At 46.0% G+C, this 23,756-nt stretch overlaps 1 protein-coding gene across 1 annotated transcript; it reads right to left on the bottom strand.

The window, feature by feature from the left end:
* Positions 1-3,173: 3,173 nt before the first annotated feature.
* Positions 3,174-23,756, bottom strand: wbp2 (WW domain binding protein 2). The gene is made up of 8 exons (XM_080541461.1): positions 23,558-23,756; positions 15,763-15,871; positions 11,271-11,406; positions 10,335-10,427; positions 8,982-9,128; positions 4,991-5,113; positions 4,622-4,698; positions 3,174-3,728 (listed from the first exon to the last, which is right to left on the bottom strand). The coding sequence occupies exons 1-8, from the start codon at positions 23,614-23,616 to the stop codon at positions 3,681-3,683; spliced, it is 792 nt and encodes a 263-aa protein (XP_080397587.1). The 5' UTR covers positions 23,617-23,756; the 3' UTR covers positions 3,174-3,680.

Below are 23,756 nucleotides of genomic sequence, written 5' to 3' on the forward strand. Positions count from 1 at the left end.
AGGGGAGGCTGGGGGAGGTAGAACACCAGGGGAGGCTGGGGGAGGTAGAACACAAGGAGAGGCTGGGGGAGGTAGAACACCAGGGGAGGCTGGGGGAGGTAGAACACCAGGGGAGGCTGGGGGAGGTAGAACACAAGGAGAGGCTGGGGGAGGTAGAACACCAGGGGAGGCTGGGGGAGGTAGAGGTCGGGCTCGTTGTAATGCATGGAACGGATCCCTCGTTCCCATGAGCCTCAGTCCTCCGTTCTCTACCTCCACCAGCCTCCCCTGGTCTTAGCCTAGTCTTCTTCTCTGAGATATGTGAAGGGAGTCATGGAGAGGGAAGGGAAGGGAGACATGGAGAGGGAAGGGAGACATGGAGAGAGAAGGGAGACATGGAGAGAGAAGGGAGACATGGAGAGGGAAGGGAGACATGGAGAGGGAAGGGAGACATGGAGAGGGAAGGGAAGGGAGACATGGAGAGGGAAGGGAGACATGGAGAGGGAAGGGAAGGGAGACATGGAGAGGGAAGGGAGACATGGAGAGGGAAGAGAGACATGGAGAGGGAAGGGAGTCATGGAGAGGGAAGGGAAGGGAGACATGGAGAGGGAAGGGAGACATGGAGAGGGAAGGGAGACATGGAGAGGGAAGGGAAGGGAGACATGGAGAGGGAAGGGAGACATGGAGAGGGAAGGGAAGGGAGACATGGAGAGGGAAGGGAAGGGAGACATGGAGAGGGAAGGGAAGGGAGACATGGAGAGGGAAGGGAAGGGAGACATGGAGAGGGAAGAGAAGGGAGACATGGAGAGGGAAGAGAAGGGACAGACACTGTAGATGTAAAAGGTCTGGACAGGTGGAAGCCCATCCATTTGGTTAGGTGGAGCTGCTTGCACCTCTCCAGGCTGTTGAGATAGGAGGTAGTGCTGTAGGTTACACACAGCACCGTGTGTTAGGAAAGTAAGCCACTTAAGTGTATAGGGACCTACCCCTGTGTATGTGAGACCTTCCGTCCTCTTACTTAAAACTACAACCCCCGTTTTCCCATAAGAGGTAGAGAAGACTTCATCAGTCAGGTAGAGAAGATGTCGTTTTTAGAGAACATATTGTTGAACTAAACACATCAAGGTTGTTTGGTTGGTTGCCACAGATAGAACTAGTGTAGTTACAGAAGGGACCACTCCAAAACAGGAACCAAACCAGTTGTCGCCCCCCCCCCCCAGTACAGACATTGGACACAGACAGTTGTGAGGAGATTGTTCTGTTACTGTCCAGATGTTTGTACGGGCCTCTTGGACCTGAAGACGTCACCACAGACGATGAGTACAGAGCTCACAGCTATGCTCTGACCCCGGATTGGTCTGGGACACAGGACCACCCAGGACGTTGGACAGGTAGGATACATACACTGGCTTCAGGAAGTATTCAGACCCCCCCCTTCACGTTTTCCACATTTTGTTGTGTTATAGACCGATTTTTTTTTTTTATTATTATTGCCATCAATCCACACATTGAATCACCCCATAATGACAAAGAAAACAACATTTAATCATTTTTACATTTAGTCTATGACACAAAAGAATGTGGAAAAAGTGAAGGGATCTAAATACTTCCTGAAGCCACTGCCAAGTCTTGGGAACGCTGATGTGGATTTGCACAAGGTCTCCAGAAGCACAGGACAGGACTACTGGAGGGACCCTTCTCCGCCTGAGGAGGGAACAACTCTTTAAAGGCTGCGGGCCTTTCACTGGACATCCCTGTTGACTTTCTGAAGCTGATGTCAATGTTAGCTTGTTATGTTATGTTGTGTTGGAACCAGGTATATAACATACCATATGTGAGATAGACAAAAGAAATTATGTAAAAAAATAAAAAAATAAATAATAATAATAACATTGAAACTCTTCATATCACACAAGATCAGTTTAATAAAATCCAATCCAATGCATATTAGTAACAATCAATTGACACCATGCTTGTTTTTTTCGTTTTTCTTGGAATAGCATCTTTTTTTACCGTTTTCAAATCAAAAGTCACTCAATAAATTAGTGGGAAGTTTGAAATAAATATAGCCATATATGACTTATTTTACACACAGCCATGACAGCAAACAGGGGCCCCCGATGCATAGCATACAGAAAGTGCAAAGACTCAGCCGTCTTGTGCCAGAGAGAGACAGAGAAAGAGAGAGGCCCGGATACTTAAGGTGCTCAGATCAGACGGACCTCAGAGACATGTCAGGTACGCTGTTACATGTGTTACGAGAGAAGCTGAACCCTTACTGCAGCACCAGAGAAGATCTACGCTGTTACACCACGAGAGAAGCTGAACCCTTACTGCAGCACCAGAGAAGATCTACGGACCAGAGAAGCTGAACCCTTACTGCAGCACCAGAGAAGATCTACGTGTCAGGTACGCTGTTACACCACGAGAGAAGCTGAACCCTTACTGCAGCACCAGAGAAGATCTACGGACCAGCGCTTTAGTCTGTGAACCTACAACACTGCAGAGTGATGTTGGGTGGGTGGGTGTGTTTCTAGAATGTTCAGAGAGGGGTGACCAGACAGGACGTGACATCATAGGGCGACTGCTCTACATTCGCACACTTACGCATTGTAGCAGATTATCCTCCCCTCCCTAGTCCTCCCTACCCCTCCCTAGGACTCCCTACCCCTCCCTAGTCCTCCCTCGCCCTCCCTATTCCTCCCTACCCCTCCCTATTCCTCCCTACCCCTCCCTATTCCTCCCTACCCCTCCCTAGTCCTCCCTACCCCTCCCTAGTCCTCCCTACCCCTCCCTAGTCCTACCTAGTCCTTCCTAGCCCTCCCTAGCCCTACCTAGCCCTCCCTACCCCTACCTAGTCCTCCCCCTCCCTCGGTCTGGTTTAATCTAGGATCAGGGATTGACTGTTCTCTGTACGGGTCATTCTGGCCCCTTCATCTGCACAACAACGTCACTCTATACCACCTGACTCTATACCACCTGACCCAGGTTAGTCCTGCTGAGAGAACTTTTTTATTTTCTTTCTCAAGTGTCTCTACAGCTCCTTCCGTTTTAACGACACATTAAAAGCCTGTACACTTGAATCAAAAGTATAAAAAAAAAAAATACAACTGCATTAAGCTACCCCCCGCCCCCCCCCCCCCCCCGATAGATTAGCAAAGAAATGACTTCATTCAGTCCAGTTTTGATAGGTCAACAGTCTCATAAAAGGAATAAGCTACTCACCACGTCTACCTCGTAACATCTCTAGCCTGGGTGGAGGTCTTGTTTTCTGCTTTAGCCAACTTTGTCATTGTCTTGTTTAGCGACGCGGGAAACCTAGCGTATCTACCATGTCCTGACAGCTTTGGCCCAAAACTACTACAATCATATCATCCATTCCAGAAGAGCTGTACGTAATAATACTGTTTTTTAGTCAGAGTCAGGAATGTGAGTCAAGAATGGGGCCTGCACGCTAGCCGGGAGAGAGTGGAGCTGAGCTAACAGGAGCTAACATGAGCTAACAGGAGCTAACGTAGCTGGTCAGAGCTAAACATCACTAACAGGAATGTGAGCGAGAGTGGCAAGAGAGAAAGGGAGGGGAGGAAGAAGAGGAATAGAGATAGTCAGATGAGGATGGAGGAGAGACAGCGGAGGGATGGAGGGATGAGGATGGAGGGTACAGGCCGTGGGAGGAGAGGGAGAGCGGGAGTGAAGAAGCACTACTGAGTCTTCTTGTCTTCAGGAGGGGAGTAAGGAGGAGGCTTGTCCTGGAAGAGTGGGAAGAAGGGAAGACAAGATCACAGTTACACAGTAAGTAGGTAGACAGAACTTTCAACTTTACATTTTCTTCGTTGCTTCTTTTAATTTGTTGTTGTGTTGTTGTTCGACCAGCAGACGCTGTACTGTGGGTGTCTAAGAAAAACTTCCTTCAGGAAGTCTATCTTATCTTATATTCTGAGGTAACTGTTGTAGTTTTATATCATTTTATACTGAGAATTTAAGTCTCTCTACATTTTGGCGAATCTAGCACTCAAGGAAGGCCCGTTTCCTTCCTGTAAGAGATGTACCAAGATCTGTGGCGCAGTGAATAATTTAGACTGTGGACAGGGCCCATAACTTGTGCAATCACAGATTTGTATAATATGATTGGTTCCCAAGAATAATGACCTCATGACCAAGCTTTTTGTCTGCTATTTTCTTTCTGCGCTCATGTGACTTGGCTTAATAAAAGGCCTCTTTGGAGACAATTGATTTAAGCTCTTTGTGCTTTATAAGGTTTTACTCAATCTAGTAAGAATCAATTAAATCCACGACATAACTCTGAGGTAACTAATGAATGACACTGAGTGCTTTCCTTCTGAGAGGTACAGCTGGAGCACCTGGGGCTTGCTGTGGAGCTGAGGGGCCTGCCTGCTACTGGACTACTGGTTCTCTACCGCTGTCCCAGCTGGCTGCTGCCTTGTGTTCATTGGTCAGAAACGATGTTGAAATGAACAGGACATAAACACTATTGGGGGGGGGGGGGGCTTTTAATACAGAACCTGACTGAAAGAACTACAAATAGTAACTGTAGTTATAAAAACTACAGAACACCTTCTTGTGAGCCTGACTGTAAGGCAGACTGTGGTAGCAGTAACGTTTGGGTTGGAAACAGGCGTACCTGTGGTAGGTACACATGGGTGGGGGGGAGCGTGGCACAGCTGGCACTGGCTGCGGCTTCAGCTGCCTTAGCCTCCGCTGGGGGGGGGGGGGAGGGAACATTCATTAATGCTTGGGCACAGCAAGCAACAAGGTAATTACTTATTGCACAAGTGGGGTTGAACTCGTGACAAAGATGGAAGGAGGAGAGAGAGAAAGAAAGACACCAGCAAAATGGAACGAGAACTGCAAGAGGGAGGGAGAAAGACAGAGAGAGAGAGAGAGACAGAGAGAGAGACAGACAGAGATAGAGAGAGAGAGAGAAGCAAGAGACAGTTTCTATGAAGTTAGGCGAATGGAGAAAACAAGGCTAGTAGTGTTGAGGTCTGACCTGCGGGTGTGGAGGGCAGGTCTGGATCGTGGGGGGGCTGCTGCCCCAGGGGGGCGGAGTAGGGAGGGGGGGGCATGTAGGCTGCTGGGCCGTCAAACGCTGGGGGGGTGGAGTAGAACACACCTGCAGAGACAGACAGACAGGTAGCTGGGTATTAATGTCATCAATATTATGACTATTACACGTTTGGATTATTGTAACAGTCTCCTTTCTGGTCTTCTCTCAGAAAGCTATTGGCCAGCTGCAACTAGCCCAAAATGCAGCAGCAAGAGTTTTAACCAAAACAAGCAGACGAGCTCATATAACTCCTATTTTAGAGACTCTACACTGGCTTCCTGTTAAGTTCAGAATAGATTTCAAGATCCTTCTGCTTGTTTATAAAGCTCTCACTGGCACAGCACCAGAATATGTTCAGACCTTTTGCTAGCATATCAGCCCAATAGAGCTCTCAGGTCTTCTGATGCTGGTTTTCTCTGTGTACCACATGTACAAAAGAAGAGATTTGGTGAGGCTGCATTCTCATTTTATGCACCCAAATTGTGGAATGCACTGCCAGTTTACATTAGGGATGCAACCTCAGCACATACAGCACGGTGAGCTGCCTAAACGACTACCGCCCGGTGGCACTCACACCAATCATCATGAAGTGCTTCGAGAAACTAGTCCGGGCCCACATACTCACACGCCTCCCGCCCAACCTGGATCCATACCAGTTCGCCTACAGAGCCCACAGGTCCACAGAGGACGCCATCGTGACGACTCTCCACGCCACTCTATCCCACCTGGAGAGGGGAAACAGCTACGTGAGACTGCTCTTTGTGGACTTCAGCTCCGCCTTCAACACCATCCTTCCAGACAGGCTAGTGACCAAACTACTAGACCTGGGTCTATCACACTCTATATGTGCATGGATCAAGGACTTCCTGACCGACCGCCCCCAGAGGGTGCGGGTGGGCCCCCACACCTCCACAGCCCTCAGACTCAGCACTGGGTCCCCTCAGGGCTGCGTGCTAAGCCCCATCCTCTACAACCTCTACACCTACGACTTCACCCCCGTCCACCCCAGCAACTCCATCGTAAAGTTTGCAGACGACACCACCGTGGTGGGATGCATCTCGGGGGGGGACGAGGCGGCGTACAGAGATGAGGTAGAGCAACTGAGCAAGCTGTGCAAGGTTAACAACCTGCTGCTGAACAAGTCAAAGACCCAGGAAATCATCGTAGACTTCAGGAGGAAAAAGTCCGAGATCCAGCCCCTGCTCATCGACGGAGAGAGCGTGGAGAGAGTCTCAACCCTCCGATTCCTGGGGGTGCACATGCAGGATGACCTGGCCTGGAAGGACAACACAAAAGCCACCATCAAGAAGGCACAACAGCGGCTATACATCTTGAGAGGAACACAGCAAGCAGGAGATACTGGTGACCTTCTACCGCGGCGCAGTGGAGAGCATCCTCACCTACGGCATCTGCAACTGGTTCTCCAGCTGCACAACCGCGGAGAGAAATGCGCTACAGAGAGTCGTGAGAACAGCCCAGAAGATCACCGGCGCCCCCCTCCCCTCTCTGGAAGAGCTGTACAACACACGCTGTCTCAGGAAGGCCTCCAAGATCTCCAGGGACCCAACCCACCCTGGGTACGAACACTTTACCCGGCTGCCCTCGAAAAGGCGGTTCAGGACCATGGCCGCAAGGACAAACAGACTGAAGAACAGCTTCTACCACAGGGCCGTCCAGGCCCTGAACACAGCAAAGACCTAGGTTCTGGGCCCTGGACAGTCTGGACGGATTGATGGCAGCTGCTGGACTGAAAAAATCAGGTGTAGTGCTGAGGCACAAATATGTACATTTCAAGCCTGCAAACTGCGACACTTTAAATAAATGTGCAATAACACTATGTGCAATATGACAACCCTAGTCGTCTATCTGTACAGTATAGTATAGTGGATAGTGTACATAGCCTTTATTTATGTAAACCAGCTCCTTCCCTTCTTGTGTTTTTTTTTAAAGTTTTTTTTCTTTCCTAACACCAGGGGAGCCACCCCTCCTAAATTTCGTTGTTTGGTACCTGTACTGTAGTAATGACAATAAAGACCATTCATTCATTCATTCATTCATTCATACAGTATATCTCAAAAGTGAGTACACCCTTTCGATTTTTGCAAATATTCTGTTATATCCTTTCAGGGGATAACATTATCCTACTGAAACTTTGATATAACTTAAAGTAGTCAGTGTGCTGCTTGAATAACAGTATAGATTTATTGTCCTTTGAAAATTACTCAGTACACAGCTGTTAATCTCTAAACAGCTGGCAACAAAAGTGAGTACACACCATAGTGAACATGTCCTAATTGTGCCCAATGATGTTGTTTTCCCGCCCTGGTGTCATGTGACTCGTTAGTGTTACAAGGATTCAGGTGTAAATGATAAGCAGGGCTGTTAAATTTGGTGTTTTGGGCACAATTCTCTCTGAATGCTGGACAACATGGCACCTCATGGCAAGGAACTCTCTGAGCGGCTGAAAAAAAGGATTATTGCGCTTCACAAAGATGGCCTTGGCTATAAGAAGATTGCCAACACCCTGAAAATGAGTTGCAGCACAGTGGCTAAGATCATACAGCGGTTTTCCAGGACAGGTTCCACTCGGAACAGGCCTCGCCAGGGTCGACCAAATAAGTTGAGTCCACGTGCTCAGCGTCATATCCAGAGGTTAGTTTCCAAAAATAGATGTGCGAGTGCTTCCAGCATTGCTGCAGAGGTTGCAGAAGTGGGATGTCAGCCTGTCAGTGCCCAGACCATACGCCACACACTGCATCAAATCGGTTTGTATGGCCGTCGCCCCAGACAGAAGCCTCTTCTGAAACCGATGCATAAGAAAGCCCGCAAACAGTTTGCTGAAGACAATGAATCCAAGAACATGAGTTACTGGAACCATGTCCTGTGGTCTGATGAGACCAAAATAAACCTGTTTGGGTCAGATGGTGTCCGGCGTGTGTGGCGGCACCCTGGAGGAGTACCAAGACAAATGTGTTTTGCCTACAGTCAAGCATGGTGGTGGCAGCATCATGGTCTGGGGCTGCATGAGTGCTGCCGGCACTGGGGAGCTGCATTTCATTGAGGGACACATGAATTCCAATATATACTGTGACATCCTGCAGCAGAGCATGATCCCCTCTCTTCGGAAACTGGGCCGTAGGGCAGTTTTCCAACATGATAATGACCCTAAACACACCTCCAAGATGACAACGGCCTTGCTGAAGAAGCTGAAGGTTAAGGTGACGGACTGGCCAAGTATGTCTCCAGACCTAAACCCAATTGAGCACATGTGGGGCATCCTCAAGAGGAAGGTGGAGGATTGCAAGGTGTCCAACATCCGTGGGCTCCGTGATGTTGTCATGGAGGAGTGGAAGAAGATTCCAGAAGCAACCTGTGCAGCTCTGGTGAATTCCATGCCCAGGAGGGTTAAAGCAGTGCTAGATAACAATGGTGGTCACACAAACTATTGACACTTTGGGCACAATTTAGACATGTTCACTATGGGGTGTACTCACTTTTGTTGCCAGCTGTTTAGACATTAACAGCTGTGTACTGAGTAATTTTCAATGGACAATAAATCTATACTGTTATTCAAGCAGCACACTGACTACTTTAAGTTATATCAAAGTTTCATTAAGATAGTGTTATCCCCTGAAAGGATATGACAGAATATTTGCAAAAATCTAAAGGGTGTACTCACTTTTGAGATATATTGTATGTTCAAGTCAAGACTAAAAGCCCAGCTTTTTAATATTGCCTTTAAATGACTAAATAATTAACTTATGATTATATAATGATTAAAGCAATTTGAGCTGCAACGTTTGCAGGAAAAGCGCTATACAAATAAAGCGTTATTATTATTATTATTATTATCAAGTATTCAGAACTGGGGGGTGGTCTTACCTGGGGGAGGAGGGTTGGAGTAGGTGTAGCCAGGGGGGGGGGGGGGTCTTACCTGGGGGAGGGGGGTTGGAGTAGGTGTAGCCAGGGGGAGGGCCGGTAGGGTACATGCCGTTGGAGGGGGGGGGGTAGGCGTATGCTCCGTTAGCCATGTAGGGGCAGCCCCCCCCGAACCCCCCCGACACCGGCTGTCCTCTGGACGCTGAGGGAGAGAGAGAGAGAGGGGGGGGGGGAGGGAGAGAGAGAGAGAGAGAGAGAGGGGGGGGAGGGAGAGAGAGAGAGAGAGAGAGGGGGGGGGAGGGAGGGAGAGAGAGAGAGAAGAGAGAAGAGCAGACAGGTGAACGCAGGGGAGAGCTAAAGCTAACATTCAACATGCTAACCCTGCTCACCCCATGTCTGGAAATACTACATCTGGACAATTGTCAAGGTTTCAGCTCATGACCGTGGGGATGAATTCAATATTAAGATGCCGATCAGAGTGATATGTACTACAGGATCCATACAGCTGGTGGGGATTCCATCATTCCCTCCTCCACCACCACCTCCTCCACCACCACCACCACCTCCTCCTCTACGTCCTCCACCACCACCACCACCTCCTCTACCTCCTCCACCACCACCACCTCTACCTCCTCCACCACCACCTCCTCCACCACCACCTCCTCCTCTACCTCCTCCACCACCACCACTTCTACCTCCTCCACCACCACCACCACCACCTCTACCTCCTCCACCACCACCACCACCTCCTCCTCCACCACCACCACCACCACCTCCTCCACCACCACCACCACCACCTCCACCACCTCCTCCACCACCTCCTCCACCACCACCTCCTCCTCCACCACCACCACCGCTACCTCCTCCACCACCACCACCACCACCTCCTCCACTACTTCCACCACCACCACCTCCCCACCACCTCCTCCTCCACCTCCTCCACCACCACCACCACCATCTCCACCACCTCCACCACCACCTCCTCTACCTCCTCCACCACCACCTCCTGTACCTCCTTCACCACCACCACCGCCTCTACATCCTCCACCACCACCTCCTCCTCCACCACCACCACCTCCTCTACCTCCTCCACCACCACCACCTCTACCTCCTCCACCACCATCTCCTCTACCTCCTCCACCACCACCTCCTCCTCTACCACCATCACCTCCTCCTCCACCACCACCACCTCTACCTCCTCCACCACCACCAACTCCTCTACCACCACCTCCTCCTCTACCTCCTCCACCACCTCCTCCTCCACCACCACTTCCTCCTCCACCACCACCACCTCCTCCTCCTCTACCTCCTCCACCACCACCACCACCTCCTCCACCACCACCACCTCCTCCTCCACCATCACCACCACTCTACTCTCTCTAATACAGTCCTCGTCATGCTCCTGTACCTTGAGCTGCCACCTGTAACATGTACTGGCCAAACTCGATGGCTCCACCTGCAGCAAAGATGATCTTGAAGTGTGCCGAGCCCTCCCAGCCTCCTGGATGTGGAGAGAGGAGGACACGTCACACACACTGGTCCACAACAACCATCTGGCCATAAAGGAGATCCATACTTATTGGGTCATTTGTACGAAAGAGTCCTGCTACATCCGTCACCTGAAGACTGGTTGTCTCTGCTAGGACCTCCAGTCTTTTTAAACTATTTTTGCTTAGTGTTGTTTATTACATTGTTGTTGTTTTTTTGTATATTCTGATCGAATGTACTTCTATATAAGTATAAGCAATAAAAATGATTCTGATTCTGAACAAAATCCTGATGTTCTCACGACTAAAGCAGGTAAGACAAGCTTCACATCTCCAGTGAGTGTAGCAGAGAGGTCAAAGGTTCACTTTATTTTTCAATCCATTTTTAGCATTTAGCATTTTTAGCATTACTGCTCTCTCAGATATGTAGTACAGTTATACAAGCGCTCAAAAAACACAGACAGGATCACAACACACACACGGCTGTTTTAGATCTGGTGAAAGATACCAGTGACGTACATACAAACAAACACACACACACACACTCTTGCACGCACACACACACACACACACACAATCTTGCACGCACACACGCACACACACATACTCACTCTCGCACGCACACATGCACGCACGCACACACACACACTCTTGCACGCACACATACACGCACACATACACACACTCTCGCACGCACACATACACACACACACTCTTGCACGCACACATACACGCACGCACACACACACACACACACACACACACTCTTGCACGCACACATACACGCACACGCACACATACACACACTCTCGCACGCACACATACACACACACACACTCTCGCACGCGCACACACACCTCCGGGCTCTGCGCTGACGGTGCCTTTGATGTAGTTGGCCCCCAGCACGGGCTGCTTGACCTCACAGCCCTTCATCAGGTAGAAGGGCATCATGAAGGACTGCAGGGCGTCACGGCCCTTAGCCAGGAAGATCACCTGGGGGGGCGACAATCTCAGCTCACATCTCACCTGCCAGTCAAACCTTCTCAAATACAGGTTAGCATTATTGATACATAGTATATGTATACACAGTGTTTCCTCCAGGATTTTCCACATTAGGGGCACTCACCTTTGGCGTGCGCTCAAAACAAAGACGTGCGCGTTTTCACTCTAGCGGAAAACAAGCGTAAATCACCCGAGCTAAGCTGTAGCTAGCTTGAGCCTAGCCACACACAGCCAGCCTTAGCCTAGCCACACACAGCCAGCCTTAGCCTAGCCACACACAGCCAGCCTTAGCCTAGCCACATGAGTGAGCCCAGATATCTCGCCATCCACCCCAAAAAAACAACGACTCAGTGGACTGAATGAATTAGTGGCGGAATAGAATCTATTTGTGGCGGGCCGCCACAAATCAATGCATATAGAGGAAACACTGTATATTAATGATACTGTTGTGGATTTAATTGATTATTAGTAGATTGAGTAAAACTTATAAAGCACAAAGACCTTAAATCAATTGACTCAAAAGAGGCCTTTTATTAAGCAGTCACATGAGCGCAGAGAGAAAATAGCAGTCAAAAAGCCCATATTTATATAACACACATTTATAGAAGACTGCCTTATGAATGAATGAATGGTCTTTATTGTCATTGCTACAGTACCAGGGTTTCCGTTAGAAAAAATTGCCGCCGGACATCGTGTCCGGGAAGATTTCGATTTACCGGACAAACGTGATATATTCCGGTCATCATATTAAAATATAAAAAAAATAAAAAATAAAAAAAATCTAATATAGCTGTTTGTCACTGTGATTACTGTTGTGTAGCGGCCTATATATGCCATTTAATGTCTATTTCTCATCCGATACGATTAGATGCGAGCTATATAATATATAATAATATAACATGATTCGCATGCGCGCTATGCCATTATGTCCAGCGCTGAACGGGCGCCTCACTGGGAACTGAACAGACAGCATCGATCAATGAACAGACTCCACATTACGTTAACTGAAGTTTGTTAAATTGTTTGGGATTAATGTGAGTTTTCTATTTTCTCTTTCCAGTTTTACCCTTTTTTTAATCAATAAAACAACGTCATTTCTATAACCAGGTCTCGCTGGTTGGGAAGGCATTTCGTTTAGCTGCCTGTCAAATCATACTTAATCGGACTCGGGAGTATGTCAATGAGGAGAACATAACTGTTTATTGAGAAACAATAGGCAGGCTGGGATACGTATATAAAGAAATACCACAATGTCTAGATGTATAACATTTTATTGAACAGTGCAAGCATGTAGGCTTCTGGCGTGACATCGTACCCCTAACGTTCTTAGGGCTTGTTTGAAAAGCTTAGACTGAAAGTTAGTGCCCTGGTCAGATTGTATAACAAGAGGAAGACCGAATGTGGAAAAAAACATTGTTAAAGCTTTCACCACTGAGCTGGCTGATATGTTACGCAACGGAACAGCTTCGGGAAAACGAGTAGCAGCGCACATAATAGTAAGCAAATACTGACTTCCACTTTTAGTCCTAGGCAAAGGTCCAACACAATCAATTATTACACGTTCAAATGGCTCCCCTATAGCAGGAATGGGATGCAATGGTGCGGGTGGAATGGATTGACTAGGCTTACCCGCCATCTGACAAGTATGGCAACAGCGGCAGTGCTTGGCAACATCCGCCTTCAGTCCGGGCCAAAAGAAATGTTTCAATATCAGCTGATAAGTTTTAGTTATACCTAAATGTCCTGACCACTGGCTCTCATGTGCTACCTGTACACCTGTTGTCTGGCACAGGCACAACCACTTGTTTTACAGTATTCCACTCACAACCATTTGCATTAGGAGGAGACCATTTACGCATTAATATCCCATCGTTAAGGAAATAAACTACGTTGCCCCCTATTTCAGATTCCTCACTAGCTGCATGTAAAAAACATTTGTTTAATGACTGATCAGCTACTTGAGCGACACGCAATCGCTCGCCGGTTACAGGCAGAGATAGGCTGTCAGCGGATGGTATGGTAGGACTCGGGGAGGATGGTAACTCTATCACTTTCTCCCTGGGAGAAGCTGAAACAATCGGGTTCTCATCCCTTTCAGAAAAGGCTTGCATAATCACACTATCACAGAGAGAAACATCGCTATCCTCCTCTCTGCCTCGACTCGATTGTGCACGAGTTATAGCGCACACCGGAAACAACCGCTGTTTCGCATAGGCAGCCTACACATTAGGAGTCATCATCATGCCGGTGTCAAATCATATCATAATAAAATAAATACATAGCCTATATATTCGTCTTTTTTAAAATAGAAGGAATCAGAATGTGAACTTTAGCGAATTGTATTCAAATTGTGCTTAGAGGGAATTATTTTCACCGGACATTTATGTCCGACGAGTTTTCAATTTGTCGGACTTCAACAACTTTTACCGGACAAAGTCCGGGAATTACCGGTTAACGGAAACCCTGTACAGTACGATGTGAAAGTGATTATGAGATCACTCTTCTTGCTTAACCAATCACAGTTCTCACAGGCACATCTCTTACAGGAAGGGAAAGGCCTCCCTTTAGTGCTCAATTTCCCAGAATGTAGCTAGACTTCAATCCTCAGCATATTTGATATAAAACTACAACAATACTACTTATCATCTTTTGAGAGAGTCTATAGCCTAATTCTAAATCTACCCCTATCCCTACTAGTGTTGCACGATATACCGGTACCAACGATATACCGCGGTGCCAAAATGTCACGGTGCCTACTATACCATAAGCTTTATACAACGGTACTACCGTGGAATACTATACTACCGTGTTGAACACGGTACCAGCGGGGCAATGTGTTACCTCTATTACCAAATTCACTGGTTCTGCTAATGAGGACAAGACTGGCTCGCGACACCGTTGTGACAGATCGCAGTTTGTTTGCTCGCGCACATCTCCGCAGTCACAATATTACCATATTGACGTTATCTGGATGTCTGTCTGGGCGCGAGTAAAAAGAATTCAGCCGGTTTACGCTGATTGGTTAGTCCACGGAGTCAATCAAAACCCACGTGGTTGTCGGGGGATACACGCCGCCGGTACGGTACCCCCCCCCCCTACTTGAACCGGAGGAAATAATAATAGCAAATCAAGAACAAGTCGTGAGTTTAGAATGATAAGGTTCTATCTCCGTTTAGAATGATAAGGTTCTATCTCCGTTTAGAATGAGAAGGTTCTGTCTCCGTTTAGAATGAGAAGGTTCTGTCTCCGTTTAGAATGAGAAGGTTCTGTCTCCGTTTAGAATGAGAAGGTTCTGTCTCCGTTTAGAATGAGAAGGTTCTGTCTCCGTTTAGAATGAGAAGGTTCTGTCTCCGTTTAGAATGATAAGGTTCTATCTCCGTTTAGAATGATAAGGTTCTATCTCCGTTTAGAATGATAAACAAGTTTCAGTTTTTAATGCATTCAGAGCATGGGGATATTTCCAATGTCATATTTTCTAATGTATCTGACAACCACTTTTATGTTGATAAAATGCAATGGACCTATCGCTAAGCCACGCCCCAAAATAGAAATTGTCCAATCATATCACAGCAAAACTATTCTACTAAAATTCTCGGCCTCGTAACATAATTGCGTCTAATTTAGTGAATCATTGACATTATGATACATTTATACATCATCACTGATCATCATCCTGCTGCTGTGTAGCCTTTGTATGAACATATACATTTACCTCATGAGCTTATTACATCTAAACTTGGAAGTAGCCCTCTATATTTTTGATATGCCAGTGTTTGCTTTTACTTTTCAAGTGAAAAAGACCCCACAGACAGACAGACAGACAGACACACACACACACACACACACACACACACACACACACACACACACACACACACCTACTTTGCTATACTCTTGCAAAAGGCCAGTTGGTCTGTTTGATGTTTCAAACTACTTATTAATAAACATGTTATTCACAAAAATATCGGTTTCAGTACTTTTACTTACCTGTAGAGTTACAGTGTAATGCATTACATGCATATTATTCATGCACCACTCATTAAGTTATTGTAACTTGTATAAATACATTGCATGTTCATAAAAATAAAAAGTGTTACAAAAGTGCCGCGGTATCGCGATACTACTCAGTATCGTGATACTTGGGCTGGTATAGTATCGCAGGGTAAAATATTGGTATCGTGACAACACTAATCCCTACCTGTATTCAATACCCATGTCCCTCCACCTTGTCTTATGATATATTGGAAGTTTCATCATATTGCTTACATTGTATCCAGTCGTCCCAAAACTAGAGCAGTGCTTTTGGGGGGGGGGGGTGGATCAGGGGTTGAGTGTGGGGTGTCTTACCCTGTAGGGGGTGAGGTAGATGCTGCCCTTCTTACTCTTCCTGAAGGCGTCAGGGAGGCTGTCTGCTTCACAGAACACCAGCTCCACGTTCTCATAGCTCATCAGCAGACTGCAGATGTGGGCAGGCAGGCGCACACACACACACACACACGCACGCACGCACGCACACACACACACTTATGAACAAGTCTGTGAATACTTTCCATTACATGTACATTTGACAACTTACACATGTTCATCAACCTGACAGTCACTTGGTTTTTCCCCCCCATACACTGAGAAGTCAAACGCAGGCTCATGAGATCAGGGGGACATGTAACTGTCCAGCCAGTCACCAAACGTGGTCCCCTTCTTACTTCTAGTAAATAGTCAACTGTAATAGGCTTACTACAGCCAAGACGCCTGGTGACCCGGAATGGTTATCTAAGGTTACTGGTACAACAGCTAATAGGTTTATACACCTGGACCACTGGTTATCTAAGGTTACTGGTACAACAGCTAATAGGTTTATCTACCTGGACCACTGGTTATCTAAGGTTACTGGTACAACAGCTAATAGGTTTATACACCTGGACCACTGGTTATCTAAGGTTACTGGTACAACAGCTAATAGGTTTATCTACCTGGACCACGTTTAAGACAGGTGCTGCACAGCCAGAATGTTCTGGAACAGCTTTATGTTGGCCAACAACATCTACACATCCTGACATCCTGAGGCCTAATGCTGTTGCAACGCACACTTCCTCACCTTATGTGCTAAGGCTGTGTATATGATGTAGATGATGTAAATGATGTAGGTGATGTAGCTATGGTGTCATTAAGGCTGTAGGTGATGTAGGTGATGTAGCTATGGTGTCATTAAGGCTGTAGGTGATGTAGGTGATGTAGCTATGGTGTCATTAAGGCTGTAGGTGATGTAGCTATGGTGTCATTAAGGCTGTAGGTGATGTAGCTATGGTGTCATTAAGGCTGTAGGTGATGTAGCTATGGTGTCATTAAGGCTGTAGGTGATGTAGGTGATGTAGCTATGGTGTCACAGTGTTTCCTCCAGGAATTTTTCCATTGGTGGCGGATAGCCCGATTTTTTTTTCCCGCGTGCACGCGCGCTCAAAACAACGACCTAATTTCAGCCAAAACTAGAGGATGGCCCAAAAAAATAAAAAAAATAATGAATATACAGAATATAAACTTGTGACTGACAGTCACATACACACACACAAAGATCATCAACTATAATATAATACGAAGTAGGCCTACATGAGCACAAAAGCGGCTAACGTTACTGATGAACTGTTTACTGTAGTGCAGAGAGATGGTAGTCGTAGGCGGCGTATCAAATGACAAAGCTAAATGTTTAATGAAGGACATTAACGATTGTCAACAACACACTCAAGCAGTAAATAGAACAGTCTAAACAACGTGGGTACTACGCACTCAACTGCGGACGGAACAATACTCTCAACCTATAGTTCCGTGAGTGAATTATGTCAACCCACCACATTACAGAAGTAAAATCACAGTCAGATGGAGCATTCGGTAAACAGCTGAGTATCAGCTGAGTTAAAGAAAACAAACTCTTACCTTTGATGACACCCACATCAGCCCTGTTTTCCCGTACTTCTCCTGTGTGTCTCTTATTGTCCAAATGTTCCCTGAATTTTAGCTGCATGTTTTTCCAGCATGTAATTCCGTTGTCAATAAAAAAATCGTCTCCCCTTCTTTTCCCCTTGACAATACTGTGTCGTTGCTAAAGTGACGGCACATAAGAATCGTTTTTTTATACGATTTATACGTTTTTTTAACCCACAGATTACATGAGAGAAGCTATCTGTCATTATTTCAACCACTGTCCAAGTGGGGACGTTACAATACTTTCGTTTTAGAACGAAACGTTAGCCGCTAGCAGCGTTTTTAGCAGTCACCATTCTTGAGCAAAACATGATACAAACAAACATTCAAATACTCGTGTCGTCTTGATTTTTTTTCCGATTTCAATGTATGACGCATCATTTGAAAGCTTACCATCTGTAGTTTCAGACTATGTAAACAAACGAAAAATTACGTAAGCAAATGGTTATTATTTATCTGGTATAGATACCACTTCTGCGCCGAATGTACCGCCGCCGGCACAAATCCGCACCCGACATTGTAATTACCGTAATTTCTAAACGGTTTGTGCTATCGAAAAAAATCCAACTGTCCCTGAAAGCTGAGATGTTGCACTTCAACCAACATATAGGGTATTACGGTAAAATGTGACGTGAGGACATTCTCAGAGTCAGTTTACTCACAGTGATTGGCGGAGTGTTCAGGGACACATGCTTTTTTTCTGTTCTCTGGTCATAATAACTCGCTGCCTTTCTGCGCAGCCTGAATCAAAGTGGACTGTCTGAATCATTTGGTGGCGGAGGAAATTCATTCGTGGCGGCCCGCCACCAATAAATGCATATAGAGGAAACACTGCTGTCATTAAGGCTGTAGGTGATGTAGATGGTGTTATCCACTCCCCCATATTTGGGGGAAAAGTCGGGTCTATGTTTAACATAACAGATATAAAGAGCTTACCTTTATCAATAATGTTCATCGATATCGCAAACGATTAATTAGATTCCATTCTAAACGTCCATATCGTTTTTTTCGTCGACCGGTAAATACAGTGCGAGTCACAAGCCCTTGTTTACAGCCACGTCACATAGGAAAACCAAGCATGCTTGGTTTCAACCCCCGAATTTCCATATCATTGGTCCTCGAAAGTCTTTTTTTCCGCCTCTGCTCGATTCTATTGGCTCTGACTCTTCAAATGAGTGGTCAATCATGACATTTTGACCAATGGGTTCGGGAGAAAATTCACTGCGTAAACGGAGCTGGTGTGAAAACGAGGCCATTGTGCGCACAGAAGAGCGCACAGAAAATTAATTTAATTATTAGAATTATTAGAAAACCGCGCAGGAAGGCCCTGCTTGATGGAAACAGAGTCTAAACAGTTGGATTTGGATGCAATTTATACCTATAGTGATAGGTCAATGAAATATAATCAATTTTACAGTCTTGATACATGAGAAAGTCTGATACACTGATGGTGCCAAAATGTCTCCAAATGGCACAATTTGGTTGTCCGCCTAAACATACCTGTACTAAAACAGGTACAAAGTTGCATTGGCTCACATTACTAGCATCTAATTTGGCACAAGTAGGCTACTCATCAGACCCTGGAGTACTGATTCCTAGATGATTTGGGCTTATTCAGTCAGGTTTCCAAGCTGATATTCACTCTAAAAGCTGTTGTTTCTTTAGGCGAGAGTGAATTTGAGATTTTTCACAATGTTCTAGCTCTATTTACTCTGACATAGTAACATATATTTGGATTCTGACACTTCTACAGTCACCCCACAGGTGTTAGCTTTCATTTGATACCAAGATCATTATGAAGGCCCTTGTGATTGTGGAGATATTCTATATTCACTGTGGGCATGTCATTTCGAGCAGAAAACCTGAAAAATGGCATAGATAAGAACAGCTGTAGGTGATGTAGGTGATGTATCTATGGTGTCATTACGGCTGTAGGTGATGTAGATGATGTAGTTGATGTAGATCAGTGGTTCTCAACCTTTTTTGGGCCAGCGCCCCCCTGTCCATTATCCAGGCCTCTTACCGCCCCCCATTTTCTTCCCTGAATATTAATGTTGACTAATATTCTGTGTTATATCATTTAAAAAGCATGTCACTGAATGCCAAATAATAGATTGGATTTAACTGGGCAGTTGGAATATCATTATCATTAGTTTACCAGAGAGCAGAAAAGCCATGTGAATGTGAATAAAAATGCTGTTTCTGAGTGTTAAACAAACTCAGACAACATCAGAGAATACAAACAGACTGCTACGGAACAGCTGCAATTTCACACATGTCCGGTGCAGAACAAACAGTAGGCTACAAAACTGTACATTACAACTAACATTGTTCGGTTTTTAAGTGTGCTGGTGTTGCATTTCTCCAAATTGCTGTTTTATGATGCTAATATTTATTCATTTTTGATTGGACTTTGGGGGGGGGGGGGGTGTCACAATATGGCGTATCTTATGGTATTATTTTCATAAACTGACCACTTCGAATTTCTCATATTAAAACATATCAAAACATAACAAAGTTCCAAAGTTCAGAGCTCTGCGCTCTGGGAGCGCTCAGAGATGGGTGCTCTGACGGAAAACACGGTTTTGTCCGAGCGAACTGACCGTTCGTGCATTTACGAACGTACCCGTAATAACACTGATGACAGCTGATCAATACAAAAGACGCTGACAGCTGATGCGTTCGTTTCCAGGACATCACAAGAGGAGCAACATATCACAAAAAAGCGATCGTATATTTTAGTTTGTAAACGTTAAGACGAACACATCGCAATGCTAACCTCAGAATGGCACTAGGGATAACATCCAAAACACAACAGTAATACATTTATGTAATATACTGTGATGAACCTGCGAGGGGAGGGGACATTCGTAGCTGATTTCTCTAGGTTTGATTATTGGTAAGCGACAGAGAACTTTCAGGATTGGTTTATTACAATACGATCGCTTTTTTGAGATAGGTTGTTCCTGCTGTGATGTTCTGGTATGGTGGTATGGTATTAGCACTAATTTTAACTAAATTAAATAAGCTGTATTGAAAGGAAGCGAACGAAGCGAACGCATAAGCGCAGAGGGTAGTGTGTATAGGGGAGTGAGTATTTGGCACGACAGGCAATTAGGTGATGTAGATGATGTAGATGATGTAGGTGATGTAGATGATGTAGGTGATGTAGATGATGTAGGTGATGTAGGTGATGTAGATGATGTAGATGATGTTGTAGATGATGTAGATGATGTAGGTGATGTAGAGGATGTAGGTGATGTAGATGATGTAGATGATGTAGGTGATGTAGATGATGTAGGTGATGTAGATGATGTAGGTGATGTAGATGATGTAGGTGATGTAGATGATGTAGATGATGTAGGTGATGTAGGTGATGTAGATGATGTAGATGATGTAGATGATGTAGGTGATGTAGATGATGTAGGTGATGTAGGTGATGTAGATGATGTAGATGATGTAGATGATGTAGATGATGTAGGTGATGTAGATGATGTAGATGATGTAGGTGATGTAGATGATGTAGATGATGTAGGTGATGTAGATGATGTAGATGATGTAGGTGATGTAGGTGATGTAGATGATGTAGATGATGTAGATGATGTAGGTGATGTAGGTGATGTAGATGATGTAGGTGATGTAGGTGATGTAGATGATGTAGATGATGTAGATCAGGGGTGCTCATTACGTCGATCGCGATCGACCGGTCGATCGCGAAGGTAGTGTGGGTAGATCACACGGCATTGAAAAAAAAAAAAAAAAAAAAAAAATTGGAAAAAAAAAACATTTAAATATTTTTTTTAGAAAAGTAGCCGGGGACGCCTCCCGTCTGGACCACACAGGAGAGGGCATCACTCAGCCCCGCGCCGCCTCACAACACACACACACACACACACACACACACAGACAAGCACGCACACACACACACACACACACACACACACAGACAGACAGACACAAGCACACACACATGCACACACAGACAGACAGACACACACGCACACACACACACACAGACAGACAGACAGACAGACAGACAGACAGACACACACACACACACACACTCCGCCGCCCGGAGACGTCGATGGCACCTGGCTTGGCACTGGCCAGTCTGGTGTAAACCACTCAGAGCTCCTGAGTTAATGTTAATGGACTACCAGTGTGAATATTTGTTATATAGTTTAATAAATCTCTTCTTTGATTTTGAAACAGTGTAGCGTGGCCTTAATTTGTTATTATTACAGTACATTTTTGTGTTCGCAGCAATGGCAATATGTTTTATTTGGTTGGTAGATCTTGTTGAGCTGGTAATTTGAAAAGTAGCTCACAAGCCTAAAAAGTGTGAGCACCCCTGATGTAGATGATGTAGATAGGGATGCTCCGATCTGGATTTTTGGGGCCGATACCGATCACCGATTTTTTTCCTCAAGATCAACCGATACCGATTTTTTTTAAAAATACATAACTGTAGGCCTACTGACTGGATAGCCTACATATTTTTTGCTTTTTAGACAAAAGTTTTGATCCATTAGGCACCAAGCAAACGCAGACCCATTTTTATGGCATAGTAAAAGTCTGGCCTATCACCCAGTTAGGGCCTGAAGCCCAAGTCAGTCGATATGGCTGTATAAAAGACATCATAAACGTGGCCTTCATGGTTTACATACTGTTACGTCCTCCTATGTTTTCTGTTCAGTTATCTGTCTTCCCCAGAAATAAATAAATAAATAAAAAGATCGGTTTTTGCGATCGGCCATTTTTGCCGATCACCGATCGAGTCATTTGGAGTGAAATCGGCCGATTTAAATCGGTGGCCGATAAATCGGAGCATCCCTAGATGTAGATGATGTAGATTAGTGGTCACCAACCCGTCGGATCGACGGGTAGATCTTTGAGACTTTCCCTGTAGATCAGGGGTGGCCAACCCGCGGCGGCTCTTTGGCTGTCTGTGTGCGGCTCTTCAATCCATTCATTAAAAGTGTTGGTGTAGCCCCACGGTGGTGTAGCGGTCTAAGCACTAGCCACTAGTGCAAGCTGCCCACCGGGGACTGGGTTCGAATCCCAGCTCGCCAGATCCGGATATGGCTGGGGCACACACAGAGAGCGGCATATTGGGCGGCCGCTCTCGAGGGCGGTATAGGAATAGTTCCGGACAAGGATCCGTCGCGCAACAGCGCCCCCGGGGTGCCGGAATAACGGTGCTGGGCTCGAGGAGCCAGTCAGCTAGTCTGCCTGGCGATCTCCTCTGGGGCTGCCGGCCACGGGGGTCGTGCGGCGGATCCTACGCAATAGGCAGGGGATAATTGGATGATGCTAGGTTGGGTTCAATTGGCTACCAAATTGGGTGAAAAAGGGGATAAAATCTGAAAAACAAATTTAAAAAATAAAAAATAAATGTTGGTGTAGCGCTCTCTCTGACAGGCCGCGTTCGTAAATTTGCCGGAGCGCACACTGGGTTTAACGTCATAATGGAACCAAGTAATTTGATTGGACAAGAGACGTGGAGGCACCAACGTTCTCAGAGCGACAGCATGGTTACTTGTAGGTGATGTAGATGATGTAGGTGATGTAGGTGATGTAGATGATGTAGGTGATGTAGGTGATGTAGATGATGTAGATGATGTAGGTGATGTAGGTGATGTAGGTGATGTAGATGATGTAGATGATGTAGGTGATGTAGATGATGTAGATGATGTAGGTGATGTAGATGATGTAGGTGATGTAGATGATGTAGATGATGTAGATGATGTAGATGATGTAGATGATGTAGGTGATGTAGATGATGTAGATGATGTAGATGATGTAGGTGATGTAGATGATGTAGGTGATGTAGATGATGTAGGTGATGTAGGTGATGGTGTAGCTATGGTGTCATTTAGCTACATCAGGATCAGAGTGGATCATGTTTGCCGATGCGGTACGATGCTACATGTTAGCTAGGCGGCTATGTTAGCTCAGACAGCGCAGCTGTTGTCATGGCAGCATGTGGAGCTACGGGGCTGGTCGGGACATAAATCCATCGCAACGTCATGGTAGAGCAGCTCTAGTAACACACACTAGAGATAGATACTATATAGGTCAACTATAGAGAAGGGTAACGCTGACAGCAACACCGCATAAATACAAAGACAGATGCTACGTTAGCTACATGAACTAGCATCTCTACCTCTCGCTGTTGTTGATGATGACTCCTCCAGACTCTGAGCTGTTCTGGTTCAGAGACATGGCGACGTCCCCAGGCAGGGTAAGGGTGATGTCGCCCTGGGTAGACTGAGGTGAGCAGGATAGGAAAAGACAGAAGACTGTGAAACACAGCCGAATCTCTCCGCTGTCTGAAAGCCAAACTGGATCCCAGACCAGACGAG

This window comes from Nansenia antarctica (genome assembly GCF_963989245.1).
Source record: "Nansenia antarctica genome assembly, chromosome: 11".
Lineage (NCBI taxonomy): Eukaryota > Metazoa > Chordata > Actinopteri > Argentiniformes > Microstomatidae > Nansenia > Nansenia antarctica.